Here is a 23,374-nt window from a genome sequence, read left to right as displayed (position 1 = left end):
AGGCATGAGATAACAACAGATCTGACTGGAGTGTGTCTAATTGTATTTGTCAAAAGTATTCGTTGTTTTGGATTAATAGTCACTCACCACAATGCTGATTTATTGGCTCTCAAAGTTGTTGCTCTTGATCTTGGAGTTTCAACATGTCGTACCTTGCTTATAGCCAGTATTTGCTGCCTTAGTGTTTAAAAGGTAGGGGGCCTGGGCTGAGGTTCTTGTTTCACTGTACTTTATGGTAATGACTTGCGATACAATAAACTCATTGATCCTGAAACTGATCTGGCTTGCGTTTCCAGTGTGGTAATAACCTCTAAACACTGGGAGCTATATAATAGAATTGTTTAGCAATTATATTTCTTTTTTTTCCTCCTCGGGGGGGTCAACCTATGAAGGAGATATTCCCTTAGGTTCCCAGCTCCCCCACCAGACTATTTACAGCATTATTTGAGAGTTCTGAAGGTTCTGAATGGCCTTTGGGTACCCTTGTGACCTGCCTGCTGATAGTTGTGTAGATCACCATTTTGGCACACATACAGAGTGTGTTTTACCCACAACCATTTTGTCTGATGTCAAAAGTTAAGCAGGGTCACGTTTGGGTCTTGTCTAGGGATAGACAGCAATACAGGAGGACCAAGAAATTTTCCCTGAGGCTGGACAGTCATGAGTGGCAGGGTGTGTGGGATAGTATGGGAAGTATCTAGGCCAGTGGGCCCCTCAAGTACTTTGGAACTTCACCACTGAAACACTGCAAAATCCAGAAAAATTAGTACAACACTTAAATGATGTGTGTTGTCATTCTGGTCATACCAGAGAGGGACAAACATAGCAACGTACTGGGGCTTGGCCTACACCTACAAAGCCCTGTTCAACACTATCAAGCACCTTTAAAGGGAAAAAGATGTCTCTAGATCTGATGGCAAAGCAACAGAAACTGCAGCTACTCCAACTGCAGTGCAAGCCACAGTTCACTTTTATGTGGAGGGGCAGCCCGTACACTTGGAACCGACTCCCCAGGGGTGGAAACACAGCCCTACCATCTGCCATGGACTGATCCAGACTGCAGTGGAACAGGGGCAAGCTCCAGAACACCTACAATACATTGATGACATCATCGTGTGGGGTGATACTGAGGAAGAAGTTTTTGAGAAAGGGAGGAAAATAATCCCAATCCTGCTGAAAGCAGGTTTTGCCATAAAACGGAGTAAGGTCAAGGGACCTTGTCGTGGTTTAAACCCAGCCAGACAGATGAGAACATTTTAGTAACTAAGGTATAACACAAATCACTACTGCTACCACCAATAATAATAATGATGAAGGAAATAAAAAGGGAAGAGAATACAACACCTCACCACCAGCCGACCGATAACTCGCCCCCTGCCCGACCAAGCACTGACCGATACCTCCTCCAAACCCGCCATCTCCTAGCCCTTCTGGGTAACTCTCAGTCACATCCTGGGCATGACATGCTGTGGTATGGAATACCTCTTTGGTCAGTTTGGGTCAGGCGTCCTGTCTCTGCTTCCTCCCAGCTTTCCCTCCTCCCTGGCAGAGCATGAGAATCACATGTGGCCAGACCAAAACATCAGCGTTATCAGCTCTGTTCCCAGGCCGAAAGTCAAAACACAGTACTGAACCAGCTACCAAGAAGGAGAAAAATGACTGGTACTGCTGAATCCAGGACAGACCTGCAGAGGAGATTCAATTTTTGGGAATAAAATGGCAAGATGGACGTTGCCAGATGCCAACAGATGTGACAGAAAAAGTAACAGCAATGTCTCCACCAATTAATAAGAAAGACAAGCTTTCACAGGTGCTGTGGGGCTCTAGAGAATGCACATCCCAAAACAGGTTGATTGTAAGACTTTTCTACCATGTAATCCAAAAGAAAAATGTTTTTAAATGGGGCCTTGAGCAACAACAAGCCGTTGAACAAATTCAACGCAAGATAGGTCATGCAGTAGCCCTTGGACCAGTCCGGACTAGACAATATATAAAAAATGTGCTCTACACCACAACTGGGGAGAATGGTCCTACCTAGAGGCTCTGGCAGAAAGCTCCAGGGGAAACGTGAAGTCACCCCCTTGGCTTTTGAAGTAGGGGATAAAAACGTTCGAGGTCAGCTATATCCCAACTAAAAAAGAGGTACTGGCAGCCTATGAAGGGGTGCCTCAGAAGTGCTTCAGAAGTGACTGGCGCTAAGGCATAGCTTCTGCAGGCACCATAGTTGCCTGTGCTGGGCTGGATGTTCAAAGGCAGGGTCTCCTCTACACATCATACAACCGATGCTACATGGAATAAATGGGCTGCACTAATTCCACAACGAACTCGAATAGGAAATCTCAGTCGTCCAGGCATTCTAGAACTCATCATGGACTGGCCAGAGGGCAAAGATTTCGGAATGTCACCAGAGGAGGAGGTGATGCGTGCTGAAGAGGCCCCACCATATAATAAACTGTCAGAAAGTGAAAAGCAGTATGCCTTGTTTACTGATAGGTGCTGCCATATACTGACTCATGGATGGTGGCAAATGCCCTGTGGGGGTGGTTGAAGCAATGGAAGCAGAGCAACTGGCAACGCAGAGGTAAACCCATCTGGGCTGCTGCACTGTGGAAAGATATTGCTGCCCGGGTGCAGAACCTGGTGGTGAAGGTACGTCATGTAGATGCCCATGTACCCAAGAGTCGGGCCACTGAGGAACACCAGAACAACCAACAAGTGGATAAAGCGGCTAAGATTGAAGTGGCTCAGATGGACTTAGATTGGTAACATAAAGGTGAATTCCTTTTCTCCCGGTGGGCCCATGACGCTTTCAGTCCATCAGGGGAGAGATGGAACATATAAATGGGCTCCTGCTCGAGGGGTACACTTAACAATGGACACTATTGCCCAGGTTATTCATGAGTGTGAAACATGTGCAGCAATTAAACAAGCCAAGCGGTTAAAGCCTCTTTGGTATGGATGATGATGGCTCAAGCACAAATATGGGGAGATTTGGTAAAATGATTATATCACACTCCCACCAACCAGCCCATGCAAGTGCCATGTGCTTACCATGGTGGAAGCAAACACCGGATGGCTGGAAACATATGCTGTGCCCCACGCCACTGCCTGGAACACTATCTGGGCCTTGAGAAACAGATTTTGTGGTGACATGGCACTCCAGAGAGAACTGAGTCAGACAATGGGACTCATTTCCGGAACAATCTTATAGACACTTGGGCCAAAGAGCATGGCATTGAGAGGGTATATCATATCCCCTACCATGCACCAGCCTCTGGGAAAATCCAGTGGTAAAAGGGGCTGTTAATAACTACACTGAGAGCAATGGGCGGTAGGACTTTCAGACATTGGGATACACATTTACCAAAAGCCACCTGGTTGGTCAACACCACAGCATCTGCCAACAGGGCTGGCCCACCTGTCCTGGGTTCAGCAGTAGCAGTCGTGTTTTTCCTTTGTGTTAGCTGGTGCAGTGCTGTGTTTTGACTTCTAGCTTGAGAACAGTGTTGGTGAAGCCGATGTTTTCGGTTGTTGCTAAGTGATGTTTACCCTGACCAAGGACTCTGTGAGGCTCATGCTCTGCCAGGGAGGAGGGGAAGCTGTGAGGAAGCAGAAACAGGGCGCCTGACCCGGGCTAGCCGGGGAGGTATTCCATACCACAGCACGTCATGCCCGGGGTGGGGGGTAACTGGGAGTTACCCGGAAGGACAGGGGCTTCCGGGTGGAACTCGCTTTCTTGGCCGGTGGTATCGTATTCTCTTCCCTTGTTATTTTCCCTTATCATTGTTTTAGCTGATAGTAGCGGTGGTGATTTGTTGCTGGACTGTTCTTGTCTCAACCCGTAGGAGTTGCACTCTCTCGATCCTCCTCCCCGTTCCTCCGGGAGTAGGGAAGGGGAGAGCCCCGGTGCGGGGGGGGGGGAGATGGACACGGACCTCGATTGTTGTCAGCTCGGCACCACTCACTGGGAGTGAGTGAACAAGTTACCTAACTGGGTTTAAACCACGACAGTTCTTTTTGGCGCCCAACGTGGGGCACGAGGGGTTGAGATAAGAACAGATCTGACTGGATTGATAGTCACTCGTCACAATGCTGATTTATTGGCTCTCAAGGTTTTTCCTCTTGATCTCACAGTTTCAGTATATCATATCTTACGCCCATCTGGTATTTGCTGTATTAGTGTTTTTCAAGTGTGGGGCTTGGGCTAAGGTTTTTATCCCATTGTACTTTATGGTAATGACTTGTAATACAATCGAATCTTTGATCATGAAACTGATCTGGCTTATGTTCCCAGTGTGGTCACCACCTTTATACTTTGGGAGGTATATGATGGAGATGCTTATCAATTACACATCTTTTTTCTCCTTCTCGGGTGCTCAACCTGTGAAGGAGACATCCTTTTACCCTCCTAGTCGTCCCCCCAGACCATTTACATTTGAGAGTTTTGAATTTTTTGAATGGCCTTTTAATGCTGTTGAGACTTGTTTGCTGATGGTGATGGGAATCACCATGCTAACACGCATACAGAGTGTGTTTTGCCCACGACTGATTTCAAGAGTTAATCAGAGTCAGGTTTGGGTCTTGTCTGGGGTCAAACGACGATGTAGGAGGACCGAGAGATTTTCCCTGAGGCTGGACAGCCATGAGTGGCAGGGTGTGTGGGATAGTATGGGCAAGTATCTAGGTCAGTGGGCCCCTCCAGTACTTTGGAATTTCACTACCGAACAACTGCAAAATCCAGAAGAATTAGTAAAACACTTAAATGAGGTGTGTGGTCATTCTGGCCATACCAGAGATGGACAAATCACGGCAACGTGCTGGGGCTTGGCCTATGCTTACAGGGCCTTGTTCAACACTATCCAGCACCTTCAAAAGGAAAAGAATGTCAGCGGATTTGAGGGCAAAGTGACAGTCGCTACTCAAACTTTGGCTGCAATGAACAGCGCAGCTACCCCAGCGGCAAGTACAGCAGCTGCTCAAACTTCAACTGCAACAGACAGCGCGGTTACCCCAGCTCCAAGCACAGTAGCTACACCACCCCCAGCAACAAGTACAGTCGCTACTCAAACCACAGTGGTTTAAACCCAGCCAGACAGATGAGAACATTTTAGTAACTAAGGTATAACACAAATCACTACTGCTACCACCAATAATAATAATGATGAAGGAAATAAAAAGGGAAGAGAATACAACACCTCACCACCAGCCGACCGATAACTCGCCCCCCTGCCCGACCAAGCACTGACCGATACCTCCTCCAAACCCGCCATCTCCTAGCCCTTCCGGCTAACTCCCAGTTACATCCTGGGCATGACGTGCTGTGGTATGGAATACCTCTTTGGTCAGTTTGGGTCAGGCATCCTGTCTCTGCTTCCTCCCAGCTTTCCCTCCTCCCTGGCAGAGCATGACGATCACAAAGTCCTTCAGTTATTGGACCTGTGTGACTTGCATTCTGTCAGTTCTTCTCCCCATCCTGCCAGGAGCAGGGGGGAAGAATGGGGGGGAGGAGGTGAGGGGTGAGGGGGATGGTGAGTGAGCGGCTGCGTGGTTCTGAGTTAACGGCTGGACTTAAACCATGGCAATGACACATGAGTTCTGGATGAGCATGTTTCTTGCTTTGATGTATAAAAGACAACCCACAAGGTTTTGTCTGGTGATTTTATGCTTCCTGTGTAATGTACAGGTATCTGCTGCGGGAGACCATGTGAAGGTTTTTAAGATAATCAGAGCCTCTGTCCTGCTGGAGCTTCCTGATGGATTTTCAGACTGGTCTTTATACTCTAGGGACTAGGGGACAGATAGAGGGTCCAAGATGTATGTTAATGTATCTGTGCTGCCAAGAAGCTGGTACTTGTTAGAGCTTTCTGGTGAACTAAAAATATATCTTGATATTTTTCAGTTCCTGATGCCCCATCTCATGGTTAGGTTGATGTTTACTGCCAAGATTTGTTCTTTTCTGTTTGAAAGATAACATGAAAGCAGCTGTGTCTGCCTGCCTGGGGCTCTGCAGTGACATCCCATTGCTCTTCATGTGGCGATAATGTTTATTTTTCGTAGTTAAGTATTCTCTGCTACTACTTTTTTCTTTGTGTGGAGGGGTGTTTCATTTTTTTTTTTTTTTTCTTATTATTTTTTTCTTAGGACATCCTCATAGCACATGAAGTCCATTGGCTCTCATTTTCCCACTCAAACTTGACAGTCTTAGGCCATCTGTTATCAGAAGTTACTTGAAAAATCTCGGCCTTGTTTTATATTTTTCAGATCTCAGTTTGCTAGAGGTAACAGCAATGTTGCAGCAAGAGGGCATCGATCTTGCTTTGAGAGAGCGGAAATGAATAGATGAAAACCAGACAAGATGTTGACAGAAAGTTTTCTCTTTTTATGACACACTGGTGATATTTTCAGAACTGGTAGAGTGGTTAGGTTTTTTTAAGCTTTCACTGACTTTGCATTAGGAAATCCCTCACTCTTTCTGGGGGACTTTGGAGCAGGTTCCTCTGTGTTGTGCTTTAAGCCCAGCTGGTAACTCAGAACCACGCAGCCACTTGCTCATTCCCCCCGTTCTTCCTCCCCACTCTTGGTGGGATGGGGAGGAGAACTGAAAGAATGTAAACCTTACAGATTTAGATAAGAACAGTCCAATAACTAAAGCTGAAAACAGCACTGCACCAGCTACTAAAGCTGCTGTTTATGCTGAAGATACAGATGTTATGCTGCAGGTTCCACTACCACCTTCAATTCGGAACAGGATTATTAGGACTGCACCACATGTGTATAAAGGTATTACAATGACTTTATTGATAAATGAAACTGGAAACCCCATAGGAGAAGTCATAGAAAAAATCTAGCAGTTAGGAGATTTGGGGGAATGGGGTCCCAAACAAAACACAAGAGGTGATAACAGGAGGGGTGAGGTGAAAGAGAATCAACTCTCTCAGAAAGATATGTTTGCTGCCTTGCTGGAAGATGGGATAGCCCAAGATAAGACTGATGGCCTAGATAGGTGGATTTTTTGCTGAGTTGGAAACTGGCTGGATGGCCAAGACTGAAGAGTGGTGGTAAATGGCATCACATCTAGTTGGTGACCGGTGACTAGTGGTGTCACTCAGGGCTCGGTGTTAGGCCTGTCTTGTTTAATATCTTCACAGATGATCTGGATGTGCACTCTCAGCAAATTTGTGGATGACACCAAGTTGGCTGGGAGTGTTGATCTGCTGAAAGACAGGAAGGCTCTGCAGATGGATCTGGACAGGCTGGATAGATGGGCTGTGGCCAATGGCATGAGGTTCAAAAAGGCAAAATTCCAGGCATTTGGGCCACAACAACCCCATGGAACGCTCCAGGTGTGTGCCTACTTACCAGGACACTCGTTTTTGCAAAAACATTAAATAAATAGATGCTGCTTCACTGTTTTGTCTACCCTGAGCTTTTACAAGAAAAGTTTTTATCTCACAGGGGTCAGTCTCTCCTCCCAAGTAACAAGCGATAGGGTAAGAGGTAGTGGCCTCAAGCTACGCCAGGGAAGGTTGAGATTGGATATTAGGAAAACTTTCTTCACAGAGAGGGTGATCAGGTATTGGAACAGGCTACCCAGGGAAGTGGTGGAGTCACCGTCCCTGGAACTGTTAAAAAATCATGTAGATGAAGCCCTCAGTGGTGGTCTTGGCAGTCATAAGGTAATGGTTGGACTTGATGTTCTTAAAGGTCTCTTCCAATCTAGTTGGTTCTATGATTCTAAACCCAAAGATGGCAAGATACAAACAAGCAACAATGCAGATAGATGCTCTCTGGGAAAATGCCAAGGCTACATATTTTCTTATTTGTGTGTGTCCCAAAATTATTTGTCACAGTACCCCTCAAAGTCAAGCTTAGCTGTGTTCAACCCCTACAGAAGTGGTTGGTTACCCTGTATCTAGCCTAGATCCACAAAGGGCAATGAACTGCATGTGTTATTCTGTTTTGTATATTCACAAAAAGTGTTATCTTTATTGATACACTGTTATGACTTATCAGCTTCCAAATACCAAAGATTATGTATCATGGATCAACCAATCTCCTTGGTTGAAAGGAACATTCCTTACACAATGGATTAATGATTTGTTTATGTTTGAGGATCTGGAGAGTTGTTAACATGTTCTGTTTATTCTCTAGACAAAGATAGTTTGGCTTAGCTCCAACCTGAAGGAAATCAGGATTTATAAAAATCGACTGAGGTGGCCAATACACACCTGAGCTGTGATACACATAGATATCCAGATTAAATGAGGAATTATGAGTAACCCTTACTGGGAGGGTTTAAATGGAAAACCGAAAGAGAAAATTACTACATAAGAACAGTCTGTCCCTACATCCATGCTCTCTTCAATGAGCACATCATTAAAGGAGAAAGTCACATCTAAGATGCTGTGTAAGCATCTTGACAGCTAGTTAGTTGGATAACACAGAAAAACAACTGGAGCTGGATCTAAAACATGGATAATTATGTGCTTGGTTTTCTTTTATTTCTGTTTATCTGTAGCATCTCTTTTATTATTCTCTGGACTGCAGAAAGAAATTATTCTTGATTTTTATTTCAATGTTTGTCTATAGAACAAAAAATTATTTCCAGGGTGCTGGCTGGCAAATTTAATTCCCACAGCATGTTAATCCTTAAAACTGCACTACATAAAAGCTCTCTCACAGACCATAGCACCTTCATACAAGACCAAAAGATAACCAGTATGTGCCTGAACCTAAAAGGCTTCCCCAAATATTTAACAACACAGCTATTCACTGGATCCAGGCATTTTCCAAGTAGCTCAGATTACATGCAGCATCTGACTCCCAAAAGCTTGAAGCATAAGAAAAGGAGTCTGAAGGACACTGACAGAATCTGCTCCCACAACTGTAATTTGGGGAGGGGCAATCCCTACTGCTGGAAACACTCAGAATATTAGTTTGCTGTCTGTAAAATGGACTCTTGTTTGGGCAGGGCAGAGGAAGTGAAGGTCCTCCCCTCCACCTACATCTAGTGCCTAGTAGAATGGGGCTCTGGGTTCAGCTGGAGACCCTCAAATATATCATTCATCAACACAGCCACCCAGTCATAATACAGCTGCAGTAATCTCTCTGCCAGCCAGTGCTTTGTGTAAATGACCCATTCCAGAAGAATAGGCTTCCTGGTTTTCTGTGGGTTCCCTCACTACCTGCTTAATCATCAAACCATACAAATTATGGACTGAGATGAACCTTGGCACCTGACTCTTAAAGTCATAGGTTATGGTGCTAGTAATGTGATGAACCTCACTAAGGTAGACCACATAACTGCACTCTGCTCCCCTTCTAGATACACCTCTTGTCTTGCCTCTTAGTTCTGTTGTGATCTCACTTAAACCTGACAAATATCAACCAAAGTAAAGAGCAGAAAGCTACCAGGTGCTCTTCCTCTGAACTATTAAGCAACAAAACCCATCAAAACTATCTTCATTTTAGCAAAGAGGAATTTGTTAGTGTAAAGTACCTGGGCAGTGACTGAACCCTGTCACTGTTCTTATGGGAAAAAGCTACTTGCTATTCTTAGTAAAGGGAAGGTCTTTCAAATCAAGATAATGTTTCACTTGTTTTTCAGAAACAAACTCAATGGGGGTGGGAAGGGAAGCAAGGAAGCAAAAATAAATTCTACTTTGCAACAAGTGAAATTACTCAGTTCCCCAAAATGAGAGGCTTGGTCAGAAGCATTGGAAAGTTTAAGAAATACTCCTTTAAAAACAACTTCCAGAGAGCAAAGCTCCCTCTCCATGACTGAAAGGCATGTGAGCAAGCTAGGTCATTCTGTCTAGGCTTGCTTTTTCTCTTTTCCTTTCTTTCTACAATTTAATTGATGGGGTGTGTGGTGGTAAGGCCAGATTGTATTTTTACCACTCCTTACCTTTTTTTACAGAGTTGCACCTCTGACCCAAATTTTCCCCTCACTGCAGGAGCAAAGCAGGCATTTGCCACCAGCACATCAGTACCATCCTTGTTGGAGGCAAGGTAGAAAAGGAAATTCCAGCATCATTTCTGTCTATGCTTTCTCTCATCATCCTTGCCTGCCAAAGCAGGAGGAAAAATAATGGCCACATGGGGATAATGTCTCTGCATGCTTTAAGCTCTTTGTTATCCTCAGGAGTTGCAAAGAAAGCAAGACTGACTAGGCATTGTGTTAATGATACTGTCAAGAGGCCAACATAAAGTGCCACACCACAGCCCAGCCTTCTACTATCAGCATTACTGTCCCACACTCATTTAGGCAATCAGGGTAACAGGCTGGAGAATATGCCAGTGGTCTGGAAAAGATCTCCACACTTGGCTTTTACTGATAAGAACCTGGATCTGCTCAGAGTACGATTCTGCCACATGCTGATGGCTATACAAAGCACAACAATACTGTAGTTTTGCCACATGACTATTTTGCAACTATAAAATACACCTACAACAAAAACAGTTTGGTGGGAGGGGCTTCCTTATATTTTTGTATGTGGCTGCTGTCAGCAGGATGAAATCTTTGCTGACTTCACTGGAGCCTTGTCAAAGACAAGCCCTCAGATGAAAAGCTACTGCCTGTGTTTCCACCACAAGACAAGAAAGGACAACCATATTCAGCATCTGGCCAAAACTTGTTTCTAGCTGCATCAAAAATGCATATGAATTCCATCCAAAGGTCAACAGCTACAGTTTTCGATGAGGAAAGTGCTGCTTTTGAGAGACAATTGTGTCACTGTGATCCACTTCCCCTACTGAGGGCAGTCAATCCATTGTTCTCACTGAAAATGAGAAAGGGCTCAAGACATCTGAAATGAAAACTGCCCTTAAATCAAAATCATCCTAAAGAATAAACACAGACTGATGCGTAACAGATTGATGCTACTTGCAGTAAGCAACTCTAAAAGACACCCTTTCTCCCTAGTTTCTCAGAAAAAAAACACAAAACCCCCAAGTATCTCTAGAGTCCAGAGCATGTGATTGGGCTATAGGCATTCTGTAACATATTACACTTCATAGTACAAAACCAAAACCATCCTATCTCTGTTTAAACCTACTGTTTAAATGTGAATTTACTGCCTATCTACTTTTTGAAGCCAATCACATGCTAATAAAGCTGGGCTATGTAACAAGTTAACTTGTCCACTTCACATTATAAACAAGTTAAAACTGCATGCATGTTCTGATTTAGGTTTCTGAAAGACAAGAACTTAATCCATTCATTCTTACAATAAAGGAATAGGGAATACTAAAAAGTATTCTTATAGGCAGACAAGGAAGACAGTGAAGTGCAGAACTTACCTTCCAGTGCAAAGAATGGAACCACTGATCCCGCAGGTAACTGTTTGCAGCCTGTAACAAACAAAAGTTACAGAATCATTAAGTTTCTACCAGCATTTCAGATCACCCAGCCAAAACTAAGCAAATCACCCATGTGTGCCCTAAAACTAATGAATCTACAATCACCAGATTCTTCTGAACTTTATCACCCTGGTTAACTTTACACCCAGCCTCATCTGAATGAAGGAAAATCTTTGCTCAAAGCTACAACATCACATTATAAGCAGTTTATTCTCACAGAAAGCAGTGACATGAAGATATTGCTGCAAATCACAGAATCACAGAAGAGTTAGGGTTGAAAAGGACGTTAAGATCATCTAGTTCCAACCCCCCTGCCATGGGCAGGGACACCTCACACTAAAACATGTCACACAAGGCTCTGTCCAACCTGGCCTTGAACACTCCAAGGGATGGAGCATTCACAACAATCTTAAGCAACCCATTCCAGTGCCTCACCACCCTCACAGTAAAGAACTTCCTCCTTATATCCAATCTAAATGTCCCCTGTTTAAGTTTTAACCCGTTACCACTTGTCCTATCACTACAGTCCCTAATGAAGAGTCCATCCCCAGAATCCCTATAGGCCCCCTTCAGATACTGGAAGGCTGCTATGAGGTCTCCACGCAGCCTTCTCTTCTCCAGGCTGAACAGCCCCAACTTTATCAGCCTGTCTTCATACAGGAGGTGCTCCAGTCCTCTGATCATCCTCGTGGCCCTCCTCTGGAATTGTTCCAACAGTTCCATGTCCATTTTATGTTGAGGACACCAGAACTGCACACAATACTCCAGGTGAGGTCTCACAAGAGCAGAGTAAAGGGGCAGGATCACCTCCTTCGACCTGCTGGTCACGCTCCTTTTGATGCAGCCGAAGAAACAGTTGGCTTTTTTAACTGGGAGCGCAGATTGCCAGCTTATGGTAAGTTTCTCATCAACCAACATCCCCAAGTCCCTATCTGCAGGGCTGCTCTGAATCTCTTCTCTGCCCAACCTGTAGCTGTGCCTGGGATTGCTCCAACCCAGGTGTAGGACCTTGCACTTGACATGGTTAAACTTCATAAGGTTGGCATCAGCCCACCTCACAAGCGTGTCGAGGTCCCTCTGGATGGCATTCCTTCCCTCCAGCGTATCAATCGAACCACACAGCTTTGAGTCATCAGCAGACGCGCTGAGGGTGCACTCAATCCCACTGTCCGTGTCACCAACGAAGATGTTGAACAAGACCAGTCCCAACACTGATCCCTGAGGGACACCACTCATTACTGGTCTTCAGCTGGACATTGAGCTACTGACCATGACTCTTTGTGTGAGGCCATCCAGCCACTTCTTTATCCACCAAGTGGTCCATCTATCAAATTGATGTCCCTCCAATTTAGAGACAAGGATGTCATGTGGGACATAGATGATGTCAACTGCTCTACACCTGTCCATGAGTTCCATAGCCCCATGTTCTGGGTTCAGCAGCAGCAGTCATTGTTTCTCCTTAGTAGCTGGTGCAGTGCTGTGGTTTTGACTTTCAGCCTTGGAACAGCGCTGATAACACCAGTGCTTTTAGTTGCTGGTGAGAATGTTTATTCTGACCAAGGACTTTCTGAGTCTCATCCTCTGCCAGGGAAGAATGGGAAGCCAGGAGAAAGCAGAGACAGGACACCTGACCCAAACTAGCCAAAGAGGCATTCCATACCACAGCACGTCATGCCCAGGATGTAACCAAGAGTTACCTGGAAGGGCTAGTTCACTGCTCCGTCTGTCTGGGTATCGGCAGGTGGTATTGTATTCTCTTCCCGTGTTGTCTCCCTTATCATTATTATTATTGGTGGTAGCAGTAGTGGTTTTTGTTATACCTTAGTTACTGGACTGTTCTTATCTCAACCCATGGGAGTTACATTCTTTCGATTCTCCTCCCCATCCCTCTGGGAGCGGTGGGGGGGAAGGAAGGGGGGGAGTGAGCGAGCGAGACTGCATGGCTGACAGAGTTTAAACCATGACACTCCATCATAGAAGGCCACCAAATTGGTCAGGCATGATTTCTCCTTAGTGAAGCCATGCTGGCTGTCTACAACCACCTTGTTGCTTTTCATGTGCCTTAGCATGCCTTCCAGGAGAATCTGCTCCAAGATTTTGCCAGGCACAGGGGTGAGACTGACTAGTCTGCACTTCCCTGGGTCAAATGCAAAAAAACTGAACCAAAACCTTACAAAACATTAACCTCCTATAAAACAGTGTATGAGACAAAGACTGAAAAGTCCTCCTGGGTTTCAGACAGGCTTTGGTCAGATCTTTAATGTCTGTAGGACATTTGCCTTTGCTATTACTCATCAGGAGCAGAGTAGGAAGATGGGTTGAAATTTTACATGGGGGGAAGGCATCCATATTCTTGAGAGTTGCACTCTTGATTCTCCTCCCCATCCCTCCAGGAGCGGGGAAGAGGAGAGCCTGGGGGGGGGGGGGGGGGTCGATTGCTTCCAGCCCAGCACCACTCACTGGGAGTGAGTGAACAAGCTGTCTGGCTAGGGCTTAAACCACAACAGATCCATAAAATATTGCAGGCTTCTATGCACCAATTTATAATCAGCCAAAGTAACAGCAGAGCAGAACAGCTTGAGGCTGCAGGAAGTTAAACCCCCATGGCACACACACTGCTCCTTCACGCAGACTGTAAAAAAAATTTATAATGCTGATGCAAACTGCAGTGTTGCACCTCCACAACACGGGCAGGCCTGCAAATGAAATCTTCCACTCTTCTGGCTTCACTCAAGGTAAAGAGAGAGTTGATGGTAACTGCTAGAAATGCTATTTTCCTCCTAAAAATATTTCCCATCTCTGCTGGTGTTGTGGTTTAAGCCCAGCCAGTAACTCAGAACCACGCAGCCACACGCTCAATCACCCCCTTCTTCCTCCCCTCACTACTGGAGGTAGTTGGAGTACCTGCATAGTCTGTTGCTTTGCCATTGGATCCAGAGACATTTTTTCCCCTTTAAAAGTGCTGGATAGTGTTGAGCAGGGCTTTGTAAGCATAGGCCAAGCCACAGCACATTGCCATGATTTGGCCATCTCTGGAATGACCAGGATGACAATACACCTCATTTAAGTGTTTAACTAAATATTCCAGATTTTGCACTTGTTCAGTGGTGAAGTTCCAAAGCACTGGAGGGGCCCACTGGCCTAGATACTTTCCCATACTATCCTACACACCCTGCCACTCATGACTGTCCAGCCTTGGGGAAAATCTCTTGGTCCTCCTATAACATCATCTAACCCTAGACAAGACCCAAACCTGACTCTGCTTAACTTTTCAGATGAGACAAAATGGGTAAAGCACACTCTGTATGTTTGCCAACATGGTGATCCCCATCACAATCAGCAGGCAGGACTCAAGGGTACTCAAAGGCCATTCAAAACCTTCAGAACTCTCAAATGATGTTGTAAATAATCTGGTGGGGGAGGTTAGAATGTAAGGGAATGTCTCCTTCATAGGTTGACCACCTGAGGAGGGGAAAAAGTACGCTAAATACTTCCATTATACACCTCCCAAAGTATAAAGGTGATGACCACACTGGGAACACAAGCCAGATCAGTTTCATAATCAATGAGTCTACTTTATTACAAGTCATTACCATAAAGTACAGCAAAACAAGAACCTTAGCCTAAGCCCCTCACCCACTATGCACTAAGACAGCAAATACTGGCTGTAAGTAAGGTATGAAATGCTGAAACTGGGAGATAAAGTGCCACAACTTTGAAAGCCAATAAATCAGCATTGTGACGAGTGACTATTAATCTGAAACACTGAATGCTTATCACAAATACGATTAGACACAATCTGGTCAGATCTGTCATCATCTCAACCCTTCGTGCCCCACGTTTGGCACCAAAAAGAACTGTCATGGTTTAAGCCCAGTTGGCAACTCAGCCATGCAGCCCACTCCGTCACTTCCCCCCCCCCTTTCCTCACTCCCTCCCCCTCCCAGAGGGATGGGAAGGAGGATCAAAAGAATGTAACTCCCACAGGTTGAGATAAGAACAGTCCAGTAACTAAGGTAAAACACAAAACCACTACTGCTGCCACCGATAATAATAATGATAAGGGAAATGACAAGGAAAGAGAATACAGTTGCTCAGCACCTGCCAACCGATACCCAGCCTGACCAAGCAGTGATCTAGCCCTTCCAGGTAACTGCCCCTAGTTCTACATCCTGGGCATGACATGCTGTGGCATGGAATACCTCTTTGGCTAGTTTGGGTCAGGTGTCCCGTCTCTGCTTCCTCCCGGCTTCCCCTTCTCCCTGGCAGAGCATGAGACTAAGAAAGTCCTTGGTCAGAGTAAAATTACTTAGCAACAACTGAAAACATCGGACTTCTCAGTGCTGTTCCCAGGCTGAAAGCCAAAACCACAGCACTGCATCAGCTACTAAGAAGGAGAAAAATGACTGCTACTGCTGAACCCAGGACACATGGTTATCACAGTCATTAGTGTATCATTCAGTATGTTCCCATATTTTTACCAATTGGACTACATTTTGTGCAAAAGCAGCAATGTGAGAGTGTACACACCCACACACACAAGTTCTATTATGATCAATCCAATGATTCATACTTTTTCAAGAGTAAACATATCCTTTTTGATTTTTCATGAGTTTTACACAGTTTAAACTGATCTTCATATTTTCTGAAGAAATTTCTCACCCTATCTCTTGACACTCTCTACATGAAATGCATGTACACAGCAGTCATAGCTGTACGTTCAAGTGAAAAAGAAAATTCCCAAGGGGTAACAGGTAAAATTGTCTTTGAAACAATGTGGAGAACTATGGTAAGAATTAAGATGGAGTCAACTTAGCCTAAGTTCTGACTATTCAAAGTTATTTGTCAGCACAGCAGCTGGGTTTAGCAGTAGCAGTCAATTTTTTTCCTTCTTGGTACCTGGCGCAGCGCTGTGTTTTGACTTTCAGCCTGGGAACAGTGCTGATAATACCGATGTTTTCAGTTGTTGCTCAGTAATGTTTACCCTGACCAAGGACTTTGTGAGGCTCATGCTCTGCCAGGGAGGACGGGAAGCCGGGAGGAAGCAGAGACAGGACACCTGGCCCAAGCTAGCCAAAGAGGTATTCCATACCACAGCACGTCACGCCCGGGGGGGGGGGTAAGTGGGAGCTACCTGGAAGGACATGGGGTCTTCTGGATCAGACTCGTTTTTTCGGCAGATGGTATTGTATTCTCTTCCCTTGTTATTTTCTTTTATCATTGTTGTCATTGGTGGTAGCGGTGGTGATTTGTGTTGTACATTGTTTGCTGGACTGTTCTTGTCTCACCCCGTGGGAGTTGCACTCTTTCAATTCTCCTCCCCATCCCTCCGGGAGCGGGGAAGGGGAGAGCCCCCGGGGGGGACACGCAGGCCTCAATTGCTTCCAGCCCAGAACCACTCACTGGGAGTGAGTGAACAAGCTGTCTGGCTAGGTTTTAAACCTGGCTCAGATGGACTTAGACAAGCAACATAAAGGTGAATACTTCTTTTTCCCGGTGGGCCCATGACGCTTTCAGTCCATCAGGGCAGAGATGCAACATATAGATGGACCCATGATTGAGGGGTGGACTTAACAATGGACACTATTGCCCAGGTTATTCAGAACTGTGAAACATGTGCTGCAATTAAACAAGACAAACGGTTAAAGCCTCTTTGGTATGGAGGACGATGGTTGAAGTATAAATATGGGGAGGCCTGGCAGATTGACCATATCACACTGCCACCAACCCACTAAGGCAAGCGCCATGTGCTTACCGTGGTGGAAGCAACCACCGGATGGCTGGAAACATACGCAGTGCCCCACGCAACTGCCCGGAAGACTATCCTGGGCCTTGAGAAACAGATTTTGTGGTGACACAGCACCCCAGAGAGAATTGAGTCAGAAAATGGGACTCATTTCCAGAACAATCTTTTAGGCACTTGTGGCAGAGAGCATGGCATTGAATGGGCATTTCACATCCCCTACCATGCACCAGCCTCTGGGAAAATCAAACGGTACAATGGGTTGTTAAAAACAACACCGAGAGCAATGGGTGGGGGAACTTTCAAGCATTGGGATACACACTTACTAAAGGACACCTGGTTGGACAACACCAGAGGACCTGACAGCAGGGCTGGCCCAGCCCAGTCAGAACTTTTACATATTGTAGAGGGGGACAAAGTTCCCGTGGTGCATATGAAGAATTTGCTGGGGAAGACAGTCTGGGCTATTCCTGCTTCAGGTAAAGGCAAACCCACTCGTGGGATTGCTTTTGCTCAGGGACCTGGATATACTTGGTGGGTAATGCAGGAAGATGGGGAAGTCCAATGTATACCTCAAGGGTTTTTGATTTTAGGGGAAAACAGCCAATGAACTTAATTGTATGCGGTGTCCTGCTGTGTAATACTTTTATAGCCCATCAACTAGATGTCTCCAGGTCACCAGCGACTAGCCCTGACTTCCCTCCAGCCATCATCCCAACAGAGAATGAACTTTGATAGAACTGGACATGTTCCACAGTAAAGGAACAATCAGCATCAGCAGGCAATGATACAATACTGCACACAGCCTTTCCTGCCCTGAAAGATTGTTACAAGAGATGGAATCTGACATCATGGACCGAATGGACTCGGCAGCATTATAGGGATTGGTCCATGCACTAAGAAAATGATCTCTTTCTCTTGGTCTGTGTGTATATGGATGTATATATGTGGGAGAGAGATGGTATATTGAAAATGTGGGATCTGAGCATGACATGAATGGTATGGTATAAGGAGTGGATACTGTCCTGGGTTTAGCAGTAGCAGTCAATTTTTCTCCTTCTTGGTAGCTGGTGCCGTGCTATGTTTTGACTTGCAGCCTGGGAACAGTGCTGATAATACCGATGTTTTCAGTTGTTGCTAAGTAATGTTTACCCTGACCAAGGACTTTCTTAGTCTCATGCTCTGCCAGGGAGGAGGGGAAGTCGGGAGTAAGAAGAGACAGGACACCTGACCCAAGCTAGCCAAAGAGGTATTCCATACCACAGCATGTCATGCGCGGGGGGGGTGACTGGGAGTTACCCGGAAGGACACGGGGTCTTCTGGGTCGGACTCTGTTCTCAGCAGGTGGTCTTGTATTCTCTTCCCTTGTTATTTTCTCTTATCATTGTTGTCGTTGGTGGTAGCAGTGGTGATTTGCGTTGTACATTGTTTGCTGGACTGTTCTTGTCTCAACCCGTGGGAGTTGCGCTCTTTTGATTCTCCTCCCCATTCCTCCAGTAGTGGGGAAGGGGAAAGCCCCTGGGGGGGGGGGGGGGGCCTCGATTGCTTCTAGCCTGGCGCCACTCACTGGGATTGAGTGAACAAGCTGTCTGGCTAGGTTTTAAACCATGACAGTTCTCAAATGCTTTGCTTTTCCTATTTTAAAGCAGTTCCAAAGCTCAGCACTGTGGAGTCATTTTCTGCCTCTAAAACTTGTACTGACCTAAGCCTCACAAAGGGATGAAGAAATCGAGAATAATAAACACAGCATGTTCAGTTTGAAAACAACACTTTGAGGACTAGCATCTGTAGACATGCAAATATACTGAAATCTTCCAGTGAAGATATATTTTTTAAAAAGATACCTGTTAGTATCAGTGCAAGTTATGGGTTTCCTGTATGAATTGAAGGATGACATTTTTAATTTGTTTCATGCAGGAATAGGACTATATGCAAAACCACAGTTGTTCCAGGCCCGAATCAATGTGCCTCTCCATAGGGTATTATTTTGATGCACAAAATCAGGAATAAGATTTAACCACTGTGGCCCAAAATTTCCATTCTGACTGTCAAACAACATGAAGAGTTTCAGAGTCTGGTGGTTAGATAATTTGACAGCACTGAATTCTCTGTCTTTTCTGAGTCCATTTAATTAAGATTTCATGTATAGCAGACAAGATAAAGGAAATTCATAGTAAGAGAGAAAGAAAATTGTACTTTGGTGTTTACTGTACCTGCAGTAAGATAGTACCCCCAGGGACTGTGAGCTGTAAACAGTACTTAGGGGCATTCTCCCAGGAGAGCAGTTGAACATCTTCAATAGCACTGTAGGAAATGGAGTTTTCCATGTACCCAGCTGGCTGCAAGAAAACAAAGGACAGAGGAAAGAAAGTTTCACAATTTGAAAGTAAGAACAGCACTATCAAAGTTACTCTTGATGTTGAAAATATCTGCATAAGATCTAATTGGAAAGCAAAATTCCTATACAGGCCATTCAACAGAGAGATCCATCCAGCCACCTTCATTCAACTCATTCAAGTGTTAAGATCACTCACATAAAAACAAAACCAGGCTAGACTTACATGCCTGAAATACAAAAATGTCAAACTGCATTTGTTCTGGACCCAAAATCAATGGAATGTAAATTCCAGTTGAACTAAACATGAAAGGATCTGGCCATACACGTGCCAACTGTGTATGAAGAAGCACCTCAATCACACAGACAGAACAGCACTGTACTATATTAAAGTACTTTTCATCCACTTCTTCTTCTACCTGGCTGCAAGGTTGATCAAGCAAATTAACAAAATCTAGACTGCTTCAATTGACAGTGGTTCTTGGGGCTCCAAAGATTCAAGCCTCAGCTTTTGTACTCAAACAAGTTTAAGTAGAGCAACCAACCTACTAATCTAAGCCTATATGTAAGTACTGCTTTCCTGCACAGACTGCTGATGCCCAGTTTAAAGTGAAACACAAACTTTGAAATTACATGTACAACATAAATTGGTAGTAGCAAGGAAACAAACCTGAAAATCTTTATTAGTACCCTAATAACTCTTAGGCATCACAGAAGTACAATTAAAGAATCATAGAACAGTTAGGGTTGGAAAGGACCTTAAGATAATCTAGTTGCAATCCCCCTGCCACAGGCAGGGACACCTCACACTAAACCATGTCACACAAGGCTCTGTCCAACCTGGCCTTGAACACCACCAGGGATGGAGTATTCACGACTTCCTTGGGCAACCCATTCCAGGGCCTCACTGCCCTCACAGGAAAGAACTTCCTCCTTATATCCAATCTAAATGTCCCCTGTTTAAGTTTGAACCTGTTACCTCTTGTTCTATCACTACAGTTCCTAATGAAGAGTCCCTGCCCAGCATCCTCACAGGCCCCCTTCAGATACTAAAAGGCTGCTATGAGGTCTCCACGCAGCCTTCTCTTCTCCATCCTAAACAGCCCCAACTTTGTCAGCCTAACTTCATATGGAAGGTGCTCCAGTCCCCTGATCATCCTCATGGCCCTCCTCTGGACTCGTTTCAACAGTTCCATGTCCTTCTGTTGAGGACACCAGAAGTGTACACAGTATTCCAAGTAGAGTCTCATGATAGCAGAGTAAAGGGGCAGGATCACCTCCTTCAACCTGCTGGTTACACTCCTTTTGATGCAGCCCAGGATACGGTTGGCTTCCAGGTCTGCGAGCGCACACTGCAGGCTCATATTAAGTTTCTCATCGACCAACACCCCAAATTCCTTCTCCGCAGGGCTGCCCTGAATCTCATCTTTGCCCAACTTGCAGCTGTCCCTGGGATTGCTCCGACCCTGGTGTAGGACCTTGCACTTGGCATTGTTGAACTTCATGAGGTTGGCATCAGCCTATCTCACAAGTGTGTCAAGGTCCCTCTGGATGGCATTCCTTCCCTCCAGCACATCAACCGAACCACACAGCTTGGTGTCATCGTCAAACTTGCTAAGGGAGCACTCAATCCCAATGTCCATGTCACCGACAAAGATGAAAAATACTGGTCCCAACACTGATCCCTGAGGGACACCACTTGTTACTGGTCTCCAGCTGGATACTGAGCTGTTGACTGCAAGTCCTTGCGTAAAGCCATCCAGCCAATTCCTTATCCACCAATTGGTCCATCCATCAAATTGATGTCTCTCCAGTCTAGAGACAAGGACGTCATGTGGGACAGTGTTGAATGCTTTGCACAAGTCCAGGTACATGATGCCAACTGCCCTACCCCTGTCCGTCAGTTCTGTCGCCCCATCGTAGAAGCCCACCAAATTGGTCAGACAGGATTTGCCCTTAGTGAAGCCATGCTGGCTGTCACCAACCACCTTGCTGTTTTTCATGTGCCTTAACATGCCTTCCAGAAGAATCTGCTCCAAGATTTTGCCAGGCATGGAGGTGAGACTGTTCTCTGGGTCATCCATTTTCCCCTTCTTGAAAATGGGAGTTATATTACCCTTTTTCCAATTGTCAGGAACTTCACCTGACTGCCAGAATTATTCAAATATGATGGACAGCGGCTTAGCAACTTCATTCGCCAGCTCCTTCAGGACCCGCAGATGGATTTTGTCAGGTCCCATGGACTTAAGCACATTCAGGTTTTTAGGATGATCTCGAACCAGATCCTCTACTACAGTGGGACTAAAGTCTTCATTCCCACAGTCCCTGCATCCTTTTTCCAAGACTTGTGTGGTGTGGTCAGAGCTTTTGCCAGTGAAGACCGAGGCAAAGAAGTCATTCAGAACCTCAGCCTTCTCCAAATCCAGGGTAGCCAGTTCTCCTGCTTGATAACTCCCAGAGAGGGCCCATGTTGTCCCTAGCCTGTCTTTTATTTGCAGTGTAACTATAGAATCCTTTCCTGTAATTTTTCACATCCCTAGCCAAGTTTAATTCTAACTGGGGCTTAGCTTTCCTAACCTGGTCCTTAGCTTCCCAGACAACATCCCTGTAATCTTCCCAGGCCGCCTGTCCTTGCTTCCACCTTGTATAAGCATTTTTTTTCCCTCTAAGTTTCCTCAGCAGCTCCTTATCCATCCATGGAGGTCTCCTGGCCCTCTTGCTGCACTTCTTTCTAGGCAGGATGATGAAACATTCCTGAGCTTGTAGCAGGTGATCCTTGAATATCAACCAGGAGTCTTGGGCCCCCCTGCCCTCTAGGGCTGTATCCCTTGGAACCTTACTGAGCAGGTACCTGAAGAGGCCAAAGTCTGCTCTCTTGAAGGCCAGGGCAGTGAGCTTGCTGCACGCTCTTCTCACTGTCCTGAGGATCTCGAACTTAACCATCTCATGATCGCTACAACCAAGGCTGCCCTGGAGCATCACACTTCCAATGAGCACGAGGTCAAACATGGCACCTCTCCTTGTCGGCTCCTCTATTACTTGCAGAAGGAAGTTGTCTTCCACACAGTCAAGGAACCTCCTGGATTGCTTGCGCCGGGCTGTTCCATCACTCCAACATGTATTGGGGTGGCTGAAATCCCCCATGAGGATCCCCCTGCTCGGGTGTTGAAGGCATCCTCCCTCGAGCTGCTCACCTCAGCAGTATCTCTGAGATAAGCTGAAATATAAATGTATGTGCACAAACACTCATAAACTTATGTCCTGAACATAAGTAAATACACAGAAATATAGCTGTGTATCTATCAAGTATGCATGCTTACACCATACTTTATGCAAGTCTTCATTTTATTAAAGTAATCTGAATATTTAACAGAGGTCCTCAAAGACGTAATTTATTTTGCTTTGCTACAGTGTAAGGAAGCTGACAAGTATTGCTATGGCAGAGAAACTGTTTTCTTACAAAAATGATTAATCCCACCATGTGGAAAACCCTTGGATTGGCCATGACTTGCCAGAGAATAGAGCTCATTACGTTTATGAATTATATTCTCATGAATTGCCTAGGTGAGTAGCTCCAGAGAGGACGCCTTCAGCAACAGAGTGAGGAAAACACAGCGTCCAGGAGGCTTGATCCTGAATAACAAGAACCACCAAAAGAACCTCAAGTCCTCATCAGGACTTTCCCATGAGATGGCATCTCTGCCAACTTAAGCAGTGGAGTCATAGTGAGCCATGACAAGAGGGATGGCACCACTCTGAGAAGATAAAACACTGCCCTTGGGAGCATAATGCGACAGTTTGCCTGGCACTTTGTGCAGACAGAGCAATATGAGCCCTGGTACTACAGGATCAGGAAAGTGAGGAAGATAATGATAAGGGATCATCCAGGATAGAAGAGCTCCCACAGAAAAGTTGGAGAACACCTCATTTTCTGA

At 45.4% G+C, this 23,374-nt stretch overlaps 1 protein-coding gene across 5 annotated transcripts in view; it reads right to left on the bottom strand.

Annotated features, from left to right (window-relative positions):
* Nucleotides 1-23,374, bottom strand: part of LOC133282377 (C-Maf-inducing protein-like) — a 269,329-nt gene that overhangs the window by 84,770 nt on the left and 161,185 nt on the right. For all 5 annotated transcript variants that reach the window (XM_061478396.1, XM_061478395.1, XM_061478397.1 and 2 more), the window contains exons 2-3: nucleotides 19,318-19,443; nucleotides 11,302-11,352 (exon numbers count right to left, since the gene is read on the bottom strand). In XM_061478396.1, the coding sequence (XP_061334380.1) occupies nucleotides 11,302-11,352; nucleotides 19,318-19,443 (177 nt within the window). The remainder of the gene's footprint in view (nucleotides 1-11,301; nucleotides 11,353-19,317; nucleotides 19,444-23,374) is intronic.

The sequence above is a fragment of the Pezoporus flaviventris genome, unplaced genomic scaffold, assembly GCF_033815535.1.
Source record: "Pezoporus flaviventris isolate CSIRO_AGI_PZ_B2104156 unplaced genomic scaffold, CSIRO_AGI_Pfla_v1 ptg000121l, whole genome shotgun sequence".
In the NCBI taxonomy this organism is placed as follows: domain Eukaryota; kingdom Metazoa; phylum Chordata; class Aves; order Psittaciformes; family Psittacidae; genus Pezoporus; species Pezoporus flaviventris.
This window is presented reverse-complemented; position numbering and strand designations above follow the sequence as displayed.